At 40.2% G+C, this 19,861-nt stretch overlaps 1 protein-coding gene across 4 annotated transcripts in view; it reads right to left on the bottom strand.

The window, feature by feature from the left end:
* The window catches only part of PTPRG (protein tyrosine phosphatase receptor type G), a 710,659-nt gene that overhangs the window by 286,066 nt on the left and 404,732 nt on the right, over nucleotides 1–19,861 (bottom strand). For all 4 annotated transcript variants that reach the window (XM_042979322.1, XM_042979323.1, XM_042979324.1 and 1 more), the window contains exons 3-4: nucleotides 14,750–14,929; nucleotides 1,372–1,520 (exon numbers count right to left, since the gene is read on the bottom strand). In XM_042979322.1, coding sequence (XP_042835256.1) covers nucleotides 1,372–1,520; nucleotides 14,750–14,929 — 329 coding nt within the window. The remainder of the gene's footprint in view (nucleotides 1–1,371; nucleotides 1,521–14,749; nucleotides 14,930–19,861) is intronic.

Genomic DNA, 19,861 nt, shown 5'->3' with positions numbered 1-19,861 from the left:
ATGCTGCGGTCAGCAAGAACAGAAGGGAAACCCCAAACTTTTAAAAGGACGCTGTAATTTTGCCTTTAGGAATCACGTTTTCCAAGTACAAATAAAGCTAAGATTTCTAAGAAATGATTCATTCAGTATAAAGGAGGAGGAGAGCCCATTAAGCAGAAACCCTACTCAGGAGTTCTTTAACACGTGTGACTAGCACAGGAAGCCCCACAGATAGAAGGGTCTTAATACCGAAAATGTGTCAGCTGAAAAAAACGGGAAGCATTTTCTCAGAATAGTTGTCTGGTTTCTCCAGCGATCACTGATAAGAGACACTTTTATATGCGAATATGAGCATCTTCGAAAAAAGAAATACTACTGCTTCTCTCAGTTTATAGGGATTCTTCACTTAAGCTTCAAGGATGCCTAAATGGCCCAGAAATGGGCTTGAGGAGCTAAGGTGAATGACAAAATCCTATAAACGATATGCAAATCTGCGTGTATATCCACGTACTTTCCCTGTATGGAAGGAGATCTCAAGTATTCATCTGATTATCAAAGTAGGTCATGACTTAATAGAAGGTGCCAAACACTAAGAATCCAGTCAGAAGAATCCATTCAGTCTTTCCACAAACGTGTACAGCTTACCACATGGGGAGCCAAACAGCCACCAGACTTGATCATGATGAAAAGTAAAAATCAAGTTAGCAATAAAAGGGGTGAGCTGTCCCCACCCAACATTATTGAAGGAGTTTGGAGACTTGTTCCCTCCCACCCTCCCCCAAAAGATACAAACCATTTACTGTAGGTACCCACACCTTTCTTCTGTCTAGCAGCATGAATCTTTGAGAAAACGGACACAGGAAAGGCAAAATGTCATCACTGATCCCAGCAATGCTATCTGCGAGTTACACCACCAATGGCCACAGCCTCTTTCTTGACAGCCGGCAGGAGCAAAGAAACCTTACAACAATTGCCCTACCGACAAAAGGTTCTGAGACTCCGCTTCATACATCAACTAACTTTTCTCTTTTCTAAAGGGTGAAAACAGTCCCCTGAGTTTCATAGAGAATTTCACCTTTAGAAAGTGGGACTTCAGAAACAGAGTAAAGACACTTGTGTCACAGGAAACAAATGGCTGAAAAATCTTCAGGGCGGGGGGGGGGGGGTGTCTCCTCAAACCATGAGGCCCGGGACTTCCCCATGCTTCTCCAGTTAAACAAAGATGAGAAGCTTGTGGAGGGCTATACACGCGTCATGCTGCATTTAAAAGATTGCCAGAGACAAAGGTATGGAGGGTGCAAGTTTGATTTGCAAAGTCACTGGGGGTAAACCCAAAGCACCTCATTAATGTGAAGACCCAAAGCAGGGCTACACTTAACATCTTGTTCTCACCTCCACAGGAAAGCGCCTCCCATTGATGCTGTGTTCAGAACCTGCAGAGCCATTGCTATGGCCCCAGTGAAATTCCACCTTCTCGGCTTTGAATCTGCCAGGCAGGCCAGCACCACTGACAAAATAGTCGTCCTTTAGAAGGATGGCAACTGTATAAAACGGAAGGGAAGGGAAACAAAGTGAGTTTCAAAACAAAACTTGAATGACATCTTCCACCGCTGCAAATAAAGTCCATGATTGCATGATGTGAATTATTTCCTCATGCTCCTGTTTGAAAAACAAGTCAAAAACACTAGTTTGAATAAATTAGCACAATCTAGCTGCAGAATGTTCTCAAGCACCAGTTCACTCTAAACCATGAAAATTCCCAGGGAATGATCTCAGAATTTCTTATGCATTTCATAGATAGAAAAAAAGAAAAGAAAAGAAAAGAAAGAAAAAGAATGGAGACAGGAAGAGAGTAAGTCGCTCTGAATGAGAATTGTCTAAGTCTGCCTGACAACCCAAATTATCTGGAGAGTGAGATCTTTCTTTTCGTACGCTTGGATTCCTGGGGCTACCCTAAGGTTCAAGGTCTGGAATGAGATGGGAAAAACATATGAGAAGACAGATGTAAGAGGCACGACTCTTTAATTAGAAAATTTAGGCAAAGATATCGTTAAATAAAATTTGCAGCTTCTTCCAATTTTAAGGCAATATCAGTGGGCACACAGCCAGAGTTAGGGTTATATTCATTGTATTTGATAACAGTGCACAGGAAAATGCTGGGAAAATTGTATTCATTAAGTCACTCAAATTATTGCAGATAACCATATTTAATTTGATGCTTCTTTTTATTCCATGTATAGAAAAATTTTACTTGGCCCATCCAAAAGAACACCTAAGAATTCTATAACATAGGGAAACTTAGTCAATTTAAACCCTAACTTTCCAACACATAGCCCTCTTCCTTGAAACACAGGAAGGAGAAATGGAGAGCAAATACATTGGATTTATACTAGCATAACAATTATTTTCCCCAAAGGAATATAATATCCAAATGCATAACGGATTTTATTTTGTAAGTGATACATTCCTTTTTCTGTTTGTTTTGTAAAGTGAATTCATTCATTCATTCAACAAACACTTATCGGGTGCTAAACACAGGTGAGACGCCAACCAATATACTTCATGGTTTGTGAACAGCCAAACTTGTAGAAGCCACAGAAAAGCTCTTGTATCCTCACTGTCTCTTCTTCCTAAAGTTATCCTAGTTCGAGCTTCAGAGAGAAATCCTGCATGAGAATTAGGTCTCCATAAAAGATAGGGACTAGACTAATGACCCATCTCTAAAAGAGTACAATTAGTTTCAGTATTTCTCTATATAAAGGAAGCATTAAAAGCAAGTAAAGGAAACCTTCGCATATAAATCCCTTTTTATTGCATTCAAAGGACAATTTTTCTCCAACTTCTGAAAAATATACAGTGAATGTTCAATTAGTGGGACAGCGAATTAAAAGATGAAACAAAGTGAAAGCAAGTGTTTCTTGCGCTGATTAAACACGCTACAGCACTGGCTCACTTTGGTGTATGTTAGGCGTGTTTTAGCAGGGGTTGGCAAACTTTCTCTGTGAAAGACGAGACAGTGAATATTTAAGGCTCTGTTGGCCCTCTGGTCCCTGTTGCAACAACCCAACCTAGTCCCTGTAGCCGGAGGCAGCCACACATGGTACGTAAATGAATGCGTAAAGCTATGTTCCAATAAAACTTTATCCAAACTAAAACGTGGATATAATTTTCACATGCCATGGAATCTCACTCTCCCCTTGATTGTTTTTCAATCCTTAAGAACACAGAAACTATCAGGGACTGTCATGTGGTGACCCCTAAAATGCAGTAAGAGGTTTTAGAAGATAAAATACATTAAACCAATCACACACCTTTAGTTCTAAAGCCAAAATACATATGAATTAGCTCGGTATTGTCTTAAATACTGTTGATGACCCTCAGCCTGTTATCAATTCTATACCTACCACTCTGCATCCAAAGAATGAAGCCAAAGCACTTTGAGTGCATCTGTTACGATACACCCAGGGACTCAACAGCATATTATAAATATTTGATTTTACCTAAATCATTTATGTCTCTGTCAGGGGTCATTTTACTTGTTTTATATGAATAATTAAAAGCATAATTAGGGAACTGTACAATCTGAAACATTCATCTCATTTTTCATATTACTGTATTCCTCACTAGAGCACACAGCATGCTACGTGCACGCACCCCTGCCCCAACTCTGAACGTGGCTTATAGTCAGTCGTGTTTACCTATAGAAGTGAGAAGTGACAACTTTCCCCAAACTACCACGTCACCATTTTCGGAATACCACTGATGACACAGAGCCGTTTCAAAACAAAATAAACCAAAGGTACTTCCTACAAAACTCAGAATGTCTTCGGAGCCATGAGCTCAGAAGATGGACAGACCTAGGTTGGAATCCAGTTCTGACGCTTCACGGCAGCATGACCTTGGGCAAGTTACCTGACCCCTCTCCACCTCAGTTTCCACCACTGGTCAAATGGCAGTAACAGCGCCTACACAGCAAGGCTGTTTTGACGCCTGAAGGAGATTACACCTGGAAAGCCCTTAACAAAGCAGTGCCAGAAACCCAGGAAGGACACATGCACTGGAGACTACTGTCAAACTCCTTTGTAGAGATATGGATGGAGCTAATGTAGAACACAGAGGGGTTCCCACACAGGTGCTAACTCTCCATTTTCAGACAGACTTCCATTTCAAAGCAATAATGGCTTCCCCACAAAATAAAAAGTGACCCAGGACAGGGACAACAGCAAGGGTAAGTGTGCCCCAAATACTTGAGAGAAGATCGTAAGTGCTGAGTAGATGCTTTGAATTCATTACAACACAGAATAAAAAGGGATTTCCTCTTCTTGATTATTTCTATGCTTTGGTCACATCAAGGGGAAAAAAAGATCTCAGGTTAGTGCTGATAAGCTCTCCACACTTCCCGGATATTCATTCATTTCCCCCTTGTACCCTAGAGTAAGTATTATGCTGAATTTAATAACTGTGGCAATTTTGATTTATTTTTATAGATCACAGACATACATGTTTACAGATGTCTATCCATGTCAGATGGCACTGGTCTTCCTGTTAAGGTGTTAGTAAAAAGATTTCCTTTATAGTCAGTTCATTTAACTAAAATAGAGTCAATCAAAAGAAAAATAGTAAGTAGATTATACTATATAGAAAGAAAGAAAGAAAGAAAGAAAGAAAGAAAGAAAGAAAGAAAAATTTTAAATTCTAAAACAATAGCAGTAAGTTGAATCTGGATAAGGGGACAATTAGGAAGGTAGAAAATAACAGCTAAAGAATGGAGACTTCTAGGATAGGAGGGATAAATGGGAAAGATATACAGGAGTGGACTTTCTTTTTTTTTTTTTAATTTATTTGTGAGTGAGCACGTGCACACACATGCATTCTCTCTCACACACACACACACACACACACACACACACACAGTGTGCACGAACCGGGAAGGGGCAGAGGTGGGGCGGTGGGGAGAGAATCCCAAGCAGGCTCCACGCTGTCAGCACAGAGCTCAATGCGGGCCTTGATCTCACAAATCATGAGACCATGATGTAAGCCGAAATCAAGAGTCGGATGTTCAACTGACACCCTGGGAGTAGACTTTCTAGAACAAGGCCCACTGGTTGTTGAACTGCTATCATGGACTGGGATGGAATCACAGCAGAATGTTTGAGACAGTGGAAGGAGCGAGCTGGGGCTTCAAATTTGGGGTTTCTTAACCTAGAGTCTATAGTCCACGGTAGTAGCCACCCATGGGCTTTGGGGTCTTGCACCCTCCTGACACAGGAAGTAAAATTCTGAGCGTGGGCACATACACGGAGCCAGACTCTGGAGCCAGGGGAGTCTGAATTGAAAAAGCATCATCTGTCACACTCCCAACTGTGGGAAAGGCATTGTACCTCTTGGTGCCCGGGTTCCCATTCTATAAAACTGGAATTCTACAACAGCAGCTTCATAGGCGTGTGAGGAGATGGCAGGAATGACAGATGAAGAATGTTCAGAACAGTAATTCCTATATGACATGAGAGCATAAAGACAGCACGGTAGAACCGTACAAGTGTTGTTTACAAAGGTTATTATCGTAGGGAGAGGAGCCACAGCTTTTACAGACTCCCCCTGTGTCTGAGGCTCCCCAAAGTGTAACAACATCCCAGATCGTCCACAAGGAGTGGGGACGGGGAAGTTACACCACGGGTAAAGGATTCATTTTCTCCCGAGCTTGAAGGAATAACCGAGTACCTGGCATTCACAGCACTGTTTGCAGGACATCCATGCACTGTGTATAAATAAAGCTCAACATGTCTATATAATGCTGGGCTAAAGCAAATGTTCGCACCAAAATCTGAGTAAACAGCAGTAGGCGCCAAAAGTTAAATAAATAAAAATGGATGGGAGGGAAGCTAGCTGTTTGCTATCTTACCTCCACTACCTCCAAGCAATTGTTTAACACCATAAAATGAGAAAAGACTTCCAGGATTGGATCTTAATGGTGGGACCCCCCAGACCGCCCACAATACAGGTGTCCATTAGGGGATGCTTTGGCCCTTGGTAAAAGGGAAATGTTCTGGGGCACCTGGATAGCTCAGTAGGTTAAGTGGCAGGCTGTTGGTTTCGGCTCAGGTCATGATCTCACGGTTCGTGGGTTCAAGCCCCGCACTGGGCTCCTGACGGTGAGGACCCTCCTTGGGATTCTTGCTCTGCCTCTCTCTCGGCCCCTCCCCTGCTCATGCGCTCTCTCAAACTAAATAAATAAACTTTAAAACTAACAAACAAAAAAGGGAAATGTTCTGGTCTGCAAGTGAAGAAACATGACCTCTAGTTTTAGAGTTCTAACTTCTCTGTAGGCACTAGCATTTATTTCTTCAAATATTTATCAAGTTATTATCAGGGAAGAAAAGGTAAGTAAATCAGACCTAGCTCTTGCCTCCATGGACGGTACATTTGGTGGAAAGGCAGGTCCTGGCAACTGAAATAACAGCAGAAGCAACCTAGCAAGTGGGACAAGTGGTAACAGATGAGAAGCCAACCCCAGAGAGGAGAAGGGGAGTGGGTATCTTCAAAGACTGATGAAATGACCTGAGCACAGACTTAAAGGAGCAACCTTGGGAAGTGCTGACGAGAGGAGAACACATCAAGGGAAAAGAAGCACATGCAAAGGCCCTGTGGTAATGGGAGTAAGTAAGAGGAAGCCAGGGTGGTTGGTGTCCAGAGAGCAGGGTGTGACACAGAGGCTAGGGAATGAGTCAGGGACAGTGAGCAGTCTGTCTTTACCCTCAGGAGAAATGGAAACTCCTTGATATGCTGAGAGAGAGACCAAGAAAGAAAGAGGGGGAGACAGAAAGACAGACACTATCAGATTTGGGAAATAAAACTATTCTGGCTACAAAGGAAGAAGGCCTGGGAAGGAAGCAACACTAGTTGGTAGGAACAAAAGTTGGGAGGTTACTGCACTCATCTGCTAAAGACAGACGGGACATGTTAGGTCGGTACGGTCTCAGACATCCAAGAGCTGTCAAGTCATGAGATTATCCTGGGTCTCAGTTAACTCACTGCTAAACTGAGCTAGATGAACAAAGTAGATCAGTTGACCATTTACTCGTACAAGATATGACAGATGTCAATGTAGCACAGAGTCCTGTGCCCTACAAAATAAAGGCGGGCTTCAAAAATGACCCTCAAAATTCAAAATTTACTCAAGTCTATCTGTGTAAAACAGCACTGGTCTTCCCACCAGGTAATTGGTGTGTAATTGGCTTCTGTCTTTCCCAAAACTAGTTTCTACCACAATGGCACAGGGGTTGGGACTGTGGAATTCAGAGAAAAGAAATGGAGCAGAGCGGATGTGACACAGAACTTGTAGTGTACCAAAGACAGACCCAGTGAAATTGCTCTGACTTGAATTCCAGAGTTCAGGCAAGACGGAATAGTAACAGGATGCAAGAACCCAAGAATTTGGACCTCTAAAATAGGAAAAATTTTATTTTTTTTAATTTATTAAGTCTTTATTTTAATTCCGGTTAGTTAACGCGCAGTTGTATTAGTTTCAGGTGTACAATATAGTGATTCGACACTTCCATACATTACTTACTATTCACCAGGATACGTGTGCTTTTAATCCCCATCACCTATTTCACCCATACCTCTCACCCACCTCTTCTATGGTAACCATCAGTGTGTTCTCTGTAGTTAAGAGTCCATTTTTTTGTTTTGTCCCTTTGTTTCTTTGTTCACCTGTTTTGTTTCTAAGATTCCACATGAGTGAGATCACATGGATTGGTCTTTCTCTGACTTATTTCACTCAGCATTATACTCACTAGCTCTATCTGTGTTGTTGCAAATGACAAGACTGCATTCTTTTTTATGGCTGAGTAATATTCTGTTGTGCGCGCACACACACACACACACACACACACACACAACACCTCTTTTTTATGCAATCATCTTTCGATGGACGTTTGGGCGGCTTCCATACTTTGGCTATTGTAATCTATCTACTTTGCTTAACTTAACAACCTTTTCTTGAATCCACGTAGGCCAGGCACTGTGGCATATCCAGACAAATAAGAAAGAATGTGGGCAAAGAAAAAACTACACAGTGAACACATATAAAGTGGGAAAATGGAAGTAAAAGCATGGTGATAAATGCTTTTCCTATCTGTCCTTGGTGTGGGAGGAAAGAAAAAGTAGAGAAATACCAAAAAGCCATTCCAATAGTTCAAATTCATAGGAGAACGTGGCTTATTAACATAATCAGAAGCACCGTCTAACTCTTAAATTCTGATCATTTAGCCTGAAGCTAACACTAGGAACAGCAAGATTATCTTGAAATGTTCTTGATGAATGCATTATCTATTCATTCTACAAAAATGAAAGAAAGGGAAATAACTTTAGATGAAATCAAATGAGAACTGGCACAATAGACAGTTATGGCTCCTCAGGAAGAAAAAGAGAGATGCTATCTGTCTTGCAAAGGTATTTTAGACAACTTTTGAGAAGTGGGCTACATACAACCAACTTGCTTTATTGATTATGTTGGATTGGATATATAGCCCTCTCAGGGGGCTAAGACTCATAAGAACATTAAAACTGTTTTATGGGAAAGTTACTGTCTGTACATAATAGGCTGCTTTAAATATTAACTTTCTATATTCATATTTTAATATCCAAAAGACAGTCTATTTTACAGGTAAGTGACCTGTAAATTTCCATCACAAAAAAATAAATTCTCTCTCCTGAATTTATTTTGTGGAAGAACTAAATTCAAAAAAAGACTTCTGGGGAATAAAAAAAAAAACATGTGTTGGTTAAAAATTAATGATGAAGGAAAAAGACATTTTTTCTTCATCTAGGTATTCAAGGTATGTATAAAATGAACAAGTAAAACAAAGAAAGACCATGTGGCTTATGGGGGGGCTTTTCTTTCATGAAGCTTATAATTTTTCTGATAATTATAGATTCACGTACAGTTGTAAGAAATAATACAGTGGTCCTGTGTCCCCTTTGTCCAGTTCCCCAAAATGGTAACAGCTTGCAAAACTGTAGTAAAATGACATCCATGTTTTTGTTTTTTATTTTGTAATTTTTATTATTTAAAAAAAAATTTTAAATGTTTATTTATTTTTGAGAAAGAAAGAGAGACAGGGCACAAGCAGGGAAAGGGTAGAGAGAGAGAGAGAGAGAGAGAGAGAGAGAGAGAGACACAGAATCCGAAGCAGGCTCCACACTCTGAGCTGTCAGCATAGAGTCTGACACAGGGCTCGAACCCACGAACTGTGAGATCATGACCTGAGCCGAAGTTGGAGGCTTAACCGACTGAGCCACCCTGGTGCCCCTGTTTTTTATTTTTAACAATTTTTTTGGAATGCCAGTAATTCACTCAGAAGCAAATGTTGCAGTTTAATAATAAAAAACAACTGTAGAGAAGCGTCCCATTTTCCCCGTTACATTAGCAAGTACATAGAAGAACAAATGATTTACTTCAAACTACAAGTTATTACACCCATGAACATACATCCATAAAACTTGTTGAGGCTTTTAAAAAATATTTAAGTCCAGGGCTCACTTTTGGAGAAGGTTGCAACAGGGGTCAGGACCTGGGCATTTTTAAAGCTCCTTAGGGAGTTTAGATGTTTCCTTCTGGTTGACTCTCTAATTTTAGGTTTACTAGGGAATTTTAGGTTTTCTAGGCCATGGTTTGGGGGTATGGGGAGCTTTTCTTACAGATTTACTAGGAGTAGTGAAGATCTTGGCCTCTCATTTTTGAGAGTCCTTTTTCCCCAATGAAGAATGTCATTGTTTCTCTACTTTTTCTTTGATTCTCGGCTTCTTCCCTGGGCCTTTTACCTGGGGTCTTGGGCTCTGCAGGTTTCAGGTCACCAAACAGGGGAAGGCCTTTCTCTTCTTCCCGTGAGCTCTTCTGGAACCAGAAGTGAATTTGGGAGACTTTCCTATGGCATGTTTTATATGTATGCTTTCTTTCCTGGAGTTTTGGTACCAGCAGAAGGATTTAATGTTCAGATGTTTCTGGTACTTTGTACTTATACTCTGCTGACCACTTTCTTCTCACACTCTGGATTCTCTTCCTTTTTGGGGTCCAGATCCCTTTGCTGGAATACAACTAGCTGTAGGTCCACTTCCTCTTTAGTTAGGGCTGATGATATGTGTGTTTTCGAAAACTGATGTTATCTGGGGTACCTATCAGTACTATTCACAGTGGATACTGTCAATACTCACCCTTAATTTAGACGCACGGCACCCTGCACAGTACGTATACTGTTTTTCAGTTGAATTTATAAGATTCATGCATGGGAGATAAAGCAACTGATCTTCATTTCTCCAAAATACTGTAAAATTTATAACTCATCTGGCGTTTTAACAACTACAGAATGAAAGAAGTTTCTAGGTTTGTGCTTATCAAAAACAAACAAAAAAAAGAAGACAAAGAAAAAAGAAAATCAGTAACACAAGATTTCTGCACCCCTGTTCCTAAACCACCATAAACCGAAACTTAAGAGAACAGAGAAACAATTCCATGTTCTTGTTTAACATTGCCTAGACGTGGTTGTCACTTTTTAAAAACCAGCCCTATGGAATCATCTTAAGATTATTTGAAATATGGCCAATCGAGGATGATGTCATGAATTTTACAGTAGTAAGTACAGTGTGAGAAGTAATGGGGATTTATTTCTGCTTCTCAGAAAGGCATGCTTCTTCTAGACTCTCTGAGACAGATGTGCTCGTATTTGGATGGCTGCGCTCTAAATTCAGGCGCGCGCACTCATGGATCTACAACAAGTTGTTGATGACTCTAGGAAGTCAGCACAGTGACAGAGATTGATAATCAGCTTCTGGAAGACCAAGGTCATGAATCAACGTGCATTGAGTGAACCCCACACTCATCTAAAACCTGTCATTGGTGATACGAAGCTGAAAGCTGTCACTGAAACGTGTTATCTTTGAAGAAGGCTGTCAAACGTTGCGAGTCAAGTAGAAAACCGTATCAGAGAGCCCAGCGAATTGCCTTTGGCAGGTGTCCGGAATGTGGCGCCGAGGTGGCACTCCACGCCAACAGCTGATAACAGCTAGTATGGCAACGCTCCCGTCCACCACACTCGGATGGTCGGAAGAGTTAATATTCCCATCGCGGTTCTCCAAACGTTACTCACACTTGAAATACAAAGCAGGACCACTGATAGAGAAATTCTGAATTGTAACAAAAAAGATATATTGTCTACATTGGAGGAGAGAAATAGGGGTGAAAAAGCATGTGTACAGATAACATTACCAGTCCCACATGTTTCCTGCGCAGCTATGCAAATGGATGACTCAGGTGCAGGAGAGGGTAGCCTACCTACTCTAAGGCAAGAAGGACCACCGATTATGAGAACATTATGAAAAAGAGCCCAAAGCCAGGAATCACTGTGCTGACAAGTGAGAAGCAATTTACGAACAAATGAGGCCAACCCCAAACCATCAGCCATGAATAATCTCAGACAAATGCTGATTTGGAGAAAGAAAATGAATCCTCCCAAAGTTGTACATACAGCCACTTAGGTTAAAAGAAAAGACAACTCTGGTTTCATTCTTATCGTGGGTCAAAAAGGGCTGACAGTGAAGTCATTTTAGCTTAGCACTAGGGCTCTGGCCAGCCAAGGCTCTTGAAAGGGATTACTAAGAGTGGTTTGCAGTGATATCCTTGGTTACAAAGGGATCATTTCAAAAAGAAGGAAGAAAGAGAGAGAGAGAGCGTTTGTTTTAATCGTTGAAAGTTATAAGAGTTCAAAAATAAGATATGAAAAATATATTTAGTACCAGTAGAATCCCAGGTAGCATGAGGTAGAGATGTAATATAATAGCCCTGTGTTTATTTTTCAGATCAGGCAGTGGGGCACAGCAAAGCGTTCTCTAATTCCATGGACAATCTAAAACCGATAATGGCACAATGGTGATTAAGAGGGAGATAGCTCCTTGCATTAGCAATGGTGAAAATAGAATGTTTCATATTCATAAATTTCAAATGACAAGTGAGGGTGATTGTGTTAAAATGAAGCAAGAGACTAGAGTTGCTGACCTGATATACAAAAGAATGAGAAAGTGTTCCTCTGTGCTCTAATACAATAGGAAATATTAACACAGCAAAAACCCAAGGAAGGTAAGAACTTTATTTCCATTTGTGCATTCGGCACAGAGCTGCCCAAGAGAACTTTCTGCAGTGATAGCACACACTCTATCTGTGTTGCCTCAGCATGGTAACTGCTGCCCATATGTGGCTACTAAGTATTTGAAATGTGGCTAGCACAATACTACCCATGATCTTCAAATTCAAACTATGCTACAAAGCTATAGTAATCAAAACAGTATGAAACAGGCATACAGACAGACACATAGACCAATGACCAGAATCTAGAACCCAGAAATAAGTCCACACATATACAATATACGATCAACTAATATTTGACATGAGAGCCAAGAACACTCAAAGGGAATGGATCTCTTCAATAAATGGTGCTGGGGAAACTAAAGGTTCATATGCAAAAGAATGAAGGTAGGCTCCTACCTACATCACTCACAAAAAGTAACCTGAAATGAAATAAAGACATAAATCTAAGACCTGAAACCATAAAATTTCGGGAAGAAAATATGAGGAGAAAGCTCCCAGACATTGGTCTTAGCGATCTAAGGGATGATTTTCTGGACATAACACCAAAAGCACAAACCACAAAAGCAAAAATAAAGAAGTGACATCACATTGAACTAAAAAGCTTCCTTCTCCATGCAAAAGAAATAATTAAAAAAATGAAAAGGCAATCCAATGAATATGAAAAAAAATCCGCAAACTACACATGTGATAAAGATTTCCATACCCAAGATACATAATGAACTCATGTAACTCATTAATAGCAAACAACAACTACAATAACAAAAAACAATAACCAAAACCCACTGAAAATAATCCAAAAAACCAAACAACTAAATAGCCCTGGTTAAAACTTGGCAAAAGACCATAAGCATTTTTCCAAAGATACACAAAGGGCCAAGAGGTATATGGAAAGGGCTGAACATCACTTATTATCAGGGAAATGCAAATCAAAACTACAATGAGATGTCACCTCACACTTGTTAGAATGCCTATTATCAAGACGACAAGAGATAAAAAGTATTGATGAGGATGCACAGAAAAGGGACCCCTTGTGCACTCTTGATGGGAATGTAAATTGGTGCAGCTGCTATAGAAAAGAATACGGCAGTTCCTCAAAATACTAAAAATACAACTACCCAATGATCTAGCAATTCTACTTCTGGGTATGTATCTAAAGGAAATGAAATCATTATCTTGAAAATATATATGTACCCCCATGTTCATTGCAGCATTATTTACAATAGCCAAAACATGGAAACAACCTAAGTGTCCATCAATACATGAATGATTAAATAGAATGTTACACACACACACACACACGCATGTGCACACACAATGGAATACTATCCATAAAAAAGAATGAAATCCTGCCTTTTATGAGAATATGGATGGACCTCAAGGGCACTATACTCAGTCAAGTAAGTCAGAGGAAGACAAATACTGTATGTTCTCACTTATATATGGAATCTAAAAAAGCTGAACTTAGAGAAACAGTAGAATGGTGGTTGCCAGGGGCTGAAGATGTGGTAAATGGGAAGATGTGGTCAAAGGGTATAAACTTCCACTTTAAGAGAAGTAAGTCCTGGGGATGTATATCATGGTGACTAAGGTCAACAGTACTATATTGTGTATTTCACAGTTTCTAAGAAAGTATGTCTTAAATATTCTCACTAGAAGGAAGGAAGGAAGGAAGGAAGGAAGGAAGGAAGGAAGGAAGGAAAGAAGAAAGGAAAGAAGGAAAGGAGGAAAGAAGGAAAGGAGGAAAGAGAGAAGGAGGGAAGGAGAGTAGGAAAGAAAAAAGGAAGGAAGGGAGGGAGGGAACAAGGGTAGGAGAAAGGAAGGAAGGAAGGAGGGAGGGAGGGAAGGAAAAGAAGGGACAATGTGAGGTGATAGGAATATTAATGAACCTAATTACAGTAATTACTTGGCAATATATGCATGTATCAAATCATCACATTGTATATATTAAACTTATATAATGTAATAAGTCAATTACTTCTCAATAAAGCTGGAAAAATAAAAGTAAAAAAATCAATAATAAAATAAAAAATAAGTCAAAAAATAAACAATAAATACAATAAAAGTCAAAAATAAATAAAATTCTCCCCACAAAAAACCCCACAAAGATCTGAATATGTATCCTCTACTTTCAAACACTGAACATGGACAACCTAATGAACTCAGGGGAAAAAAAAAAAGATATGTGGCTATTACAACAGAGGGAGTGAACTTTAATCTTATTTGCTTTTAATTAATTAATAGTTAAATTTAAAAAGCCACATGTGGCTAGTGGCCATCATCACGGATAGAGCAGATTTCTGAAAGTCCATTCTACACACTTTACAAATGTTGATTCACTTAATCCTTATGACTTTATGAGGTTGACAGTATTTTATTACGTACCTTTACTATACTTCTAAAATCTGAGGCACAGAGAGTGGTTAAGTAATTTGCCCAAAATCACACAGCTAGTAGAGCAAGTGGCTGGTTCTCACACCAAGAGCTGATCCCAAAGCTCTCATTCAGCTCTGTGTCCCCTATAGCAACATGCACTACCTAAGGAGCAAGTCATAGGTAAGGTAAATACTAGAGACATCCAAAAACATTTCACAGTATTTTGTGGACTAGTAAAAAAAAGACAGACTCTACCTGTTTTCCCTGTGTTTTTCATCCAGGTTTTGTTTGAAGACTCATTGTCAAAGCCATCAAGTTGCAGCTCCTGGTACTCTTCGCCAACCTGTGCATGCTGGTCTAAAATGTCTATGGGAGACTGATGACGGCCCCTGCAGCTAACGCTGGATGTGACCCAGTGCTCAGGACCATAGGCACCTGTTAAAAGAAAACAATACTTCAATCCTCATGGTTCAAGGATCAAGGGTGGAATGAACAGGAAGTAGGAAGCTAAGCATGATGTCTCTGAAGGTACATTTTCCCCCATGTGCCCACTCCAAAGATGTCAGTCCAGTGGAAACTATGGATCCAAGCCACTTGCTTGATGGGGTGAGAAGATTTAAGAAAGGATATGTCCCTTAATACAGTTTTGTTTTGTTTGATTTGTAATCAAACATTTGCTAACTTTGTAATCAGATTAAGGAAGTTGAGCAGACGGGCTGTCAGAGTCGTTCACATTTTTAAGAAAATTTAAATAAGTTTCCCAAAATAAGCAAAGCATTGATTCACAAGAAAACACCTTAATCAGTTTAGCATATTTTGCTATCACCAACAGTGTAACAAACAACTTTCTTCTTAGCTCCCAGGAGTTTGTGAACTGGAAAAGGGAAAAATCAAAAATCAAAAGCAGTGTAACATGGGATGGGAGTCACTACAAAGAGGCAATAAGGCAGGGTTTTTAGGTTAATTGTGAAAGATTTTTTGGTTTGGCCTGATGTCAACTTGCATAGTCAGGTACTCCCTCTCCTTCCGAATCCCTCTCTGGCCTAGGAGACGGGTGTATAAAGGTGCCTTCAGACTGAATGCAGCACTCATATAAAGACAGGCTTCTTGGGGATACACGCAGCAAGAATAAAATGGAATGCAACTATAATGCCGAATCCTACTGGGTATCAATCAGGCACAGGCAGAGAAAACATACTGCACCTGCCTCTCTGCTATACTTGGACATGAAATGATCTGGGGGGGGGGTGATATCTATTAAATCGATATCAAACAATTAAACCAGTATCTGAGACTGTTCTGTTCCCGGCCTTTACCCTTCTAGACACGATAAAGCAGGAGTGGCCTGTTGAATGGACACGTCTTTTGCTAGAAAGATGAAGATACATCTGTTCTTGAGAATCAGATATAAAATAAGTCTAAATCTTATAATTTTTAGGTTTCCCAATCAGTAAAGTATAATGTGTATACATACATACACACATACATACATGGATTCCAACCTAGGTTTTATAGCTTCAAATTTCTTCACGTATCAGATAGAAGAGGACAAACAGCCAAAGTGATTTTAAGAGACCAATCCACCCATGAACCAGTATTTTCACACCTCATTCTATACCTAGCTTTGTGTGATGGAGGAACAGAGACACCATAAGTCTCTCTACTACTGAATAAAAGCCTACACATTTGTCCCCAACCCACTGCCATCCACCATGGGCCACGAATGTCCCCATCTCCCTATGTCTATACAGCTTACAGCTAATATAAACAATGGTACCATGAAAAAAGAGACAAAGAAAATCTTTTCACTCGTGGTCATGGAAGCTTCATGGCTGCAAAAGCAATTGAGGTGACTCCCTAAAAATGATCCCTATTCTTGCTGTCTGGCAAGTAACTTGGCTTCTTCCTATGCCTGGGTCATTTTCCCGAATTCTCATCCCAAACAGTAAGATAAAAGAGACTATCGGGAAGAACATGCTCACCGCTTGGCAAAGGTTTAGCAACCTCAGGGCACTTTTCAAAATCATTTACAAGTGTCATAAGGCTTTCTAGAAAAAGTTAACATCACCATTGTCTTTACTGTTGGACTTCTACTAACGGAAGACACATCAAGGGCTTTTCACTCCCATTGTTTCACCTCTTGGTCAAATTCCCTAAGACTATGATGAGTCATAAAGGAACAGAGTGTGTATTTGCATATATTCTAGCCAAACTTCACTTTCATCTTGCAGCATTATATTTGAAGGAAAAAAGGAGGGGAAAGGGGACATAATGAATGGCTCCAATTTTCCGATCCATTCTTTAAATATTCTTATAGGCGAATAAAGTGATTGTTGATGTGTCTCATGAGCCTATATGTTCAAATTATGGAAACTAATGTAATATCATACATATGTGTGTGTGTGCAATGCCTTTTAGGATCTCACTAGTACAATAAAATTATACTCGGTGGGAAAAACGTGCACAGTAAAATAACTCCAAACATGTACGACTCCGAAGAAGAATGCAAGCCATCATTTGTAAATAGAGACACCTGATCATTATCTTACTAATAAAGAAAAGTACTCTGCGACCTCTTAAAAGTACTTGCCATTCATATTAGTTCTCAAAACCTTCCAGACATGGGTGAAATATAATTTAGCACTCTATGAAAATATAATCAGGGTTCGTACCAGTGGGATCCATTTATTCACTGGTAACAATCTGAAGATTTAAGCCAACAACATGCTTGCTTTCACACTTCCACCCAATGTACATTCAAGTGCAAGTTTAATTGAAACTGATCTTCCACTTCGGATTTTAAATTAATTTTTCTTTGGAGTGCTTCATGCTCCAGACACCCTTGCCTTACAAAAACCCCTATGTCATTAGTGGAGGAAACAGAACACTTTTCCAAGCTCGGAGGTATTGATTACCTATTCTCACATTGAAGCACCATTACCATTCCACACTGGATAAACCTCTTCAGTGTTGAGACACTTTATAAAGGACTGAGAATTATATCATTAATCATTTGCAGCTGTACAATCTCACAGGAGTGAATGCTTTGTTTTTCAGAACTTGGGATAAACGCTGTTGAGTAAAAAACATGACTCTAAATAAAGACTGTGGTTAACTTCAAACCTAGTTTTGGAGGCAAAAACCATCAGCAAGAAGCCTTCCGCCCTCAGGGATGACATTACCCCTCGGAAACAAGAAGGAAAAGTCATTTGCGCTTCAGTTTCCCCCTACTGACTCTTTCTTAGAATGAGCAGTTGGCAGTTAGATCCATTTTCAACAGCTCACCAACTCTGACATGACAAACTAATGTACGAGGATACCTTCCTAAAAGGGGCAGCGTAGAGCACAGGGGTAGAAACCACAGGGCAGTTAGGCTGCCAAAAGAAACCCGCCATTCACCTGTTAAGAGTCTTGTAGGAATGAGTTATTTTTTAAAAATGTTTACTTATGTTTGAGAGAGACAAAGAGAGCATGAACAGAGGAGGGACAGAGAGAGTGCGAGAGAGAATCCCAAGCAGGCTCCACATTCAGTGCAGAGCCCGACGTGGGACTCAATCTCACAACCGTGAGATTTTTGACTTGAGCTGAAATCGAGAGTTGGACTCTCAACCGGCTGAACCACCCAGTTGTCCTTGGAGGAATCACACCTTAATGGAGACACACTGCCAACATATTTGCAGCAAGAGGATCAAACAGTGGCTGTGGAATCCCACTCAACTTGTGATGAAAAATATTTTCTTTTTAATGAATTCAGTGGATGCATTTGAAATTCCTGGCTAAAGGTTTGATGTCAGTGTAAAGGTACCCCTGCCAGGGAGGCTTCCACGAGGCACGTACAGGGTTGTGTATTATCCTGGCAGTGGGCTCCTGTTTTCCTTGGAACATCCTATCACTAATATAATTTGTTGTTTATTTCTTGGTGTCTGTCTTCCCCATTAGTTCATTACTCTCTGGGAATAGGTTCCTTCTCTGTCTTGTGTTGTTTTATTCCTATGCCTAGCACAGGGTCCTACCTACAGCGGATTGCTAATACATACTTTTTATGAATTAGAAGATGATTTTAACGAGTTGCATACTTCTGTCTGTCTTCCAATGACACTATGGTGCTATTTTGGTTTTCATTTTATACTTCTATCTGCTGACCTTACTAAGTCTCCCTGACTCAAGAGTCAGGATATCAACCTCAGAGATAAATACTCCTTCCTTTCATCACTTATATGTTAAATTAGCCTGAACGGGGATGAGATAAAATAAGCTGCAGGTATGTGATGTGCATGATGGAATCCGTGTGCAAATTTAACAAGCCCACTAAATGCAATTACAGTTTTTTAAAGAAAGGAATGTGACAGAACTTTGCTTTCAACGCCTTTATTGAAGCATGATTATTTTTAAGGCTCTCTTCTTTTTTCTATGCCTTAACAGTGTTCTCTAATCAAAGAAGGTCAACGAAGGCAGAAAAATAGTCTTGTTTCATCAACTTATCACTGTAGACATTTAAATATTGAACTGACATCTGCTCAGTATCAGGCACAGTGCTAAGAAATGGGGGCCAGGAAACGGAGCTGCCAGTTGCCCTGGGGGTCTCCAGGACAACTTAAGAGGAAGGTGATTCAATTTTCTCATCCACACAATGGGAAATATTAGTGGTATCCACAATAAAGGGTAGTTTTGAGGATTATAGGAGATAATCAGTGGATAAAAACCCAGTAAATGGTGGCTGCTATTTTGCCATTGCTATTGTGTTATAAAAACATGTAGCAAGCCCTCAAGAACTTGACTATCTAATGGAGGAAACAAATGTGTAGTCCAACCAAGAGCTAAGGCAGGAGGATGAAGGCGTTTTATGATATACAGAGAGAGAGGAGGGGCCCTCGCCTCCCCAGGGGCAGGACTTTGAAGTTGATAGTTTAGGGGAGTCACTCTTTGAAATGCTAAGAAGTTTACTAGGCCCTGGTACTTCCCATTTGTAGAGCACAAGACTCAAAAGTACAGTTGATCCTCCCAGACTTGGAGTTTAATCCCAGCACCAGCTGGATTTAGTGCCTAGCTTTCAAAGAACAGGAAAGGAAAAGAGAAAAATAACAACTTCCCCATGGAGAAGCCTGGTAATCCCACCTTAACCGAGCGGTGAAGGTTACGGTCACCTGGACTATCATGCGCGTCTTGACAGATGTGATAAGAAGGGAGCAACACCTCTGTGGGATTCTTTCTAAAATTCCATAACCTCTGTCTGGTCGTGAGAAAAACATCCAACGAATCCAAACTGAGGAACATTCTATGAAATACTTGGCCGATACTCCTCGAAAGTGTCAAGGTCATGAAAACCCAGGAAAACCTGAAAATCTGTCACAGACCAAAGACCAAGGA

This window comes from Panthera tigris, chromosome A2 (genome assembly GCF_018350195.1).
Source record: "Panthera tigris isolate Pti1 chromosome A2, P.tigris_Pti1_mat1.1, whole genome shotgun sequence".
NCBI lineage: Eukaryota > Metazoa > Chordata > Mammalia > Carnivora > Felidae > Panthera > Panthera tigris.
This window is presented reverse-complemented; position numbering and strand designations above follow the sequence as displayed.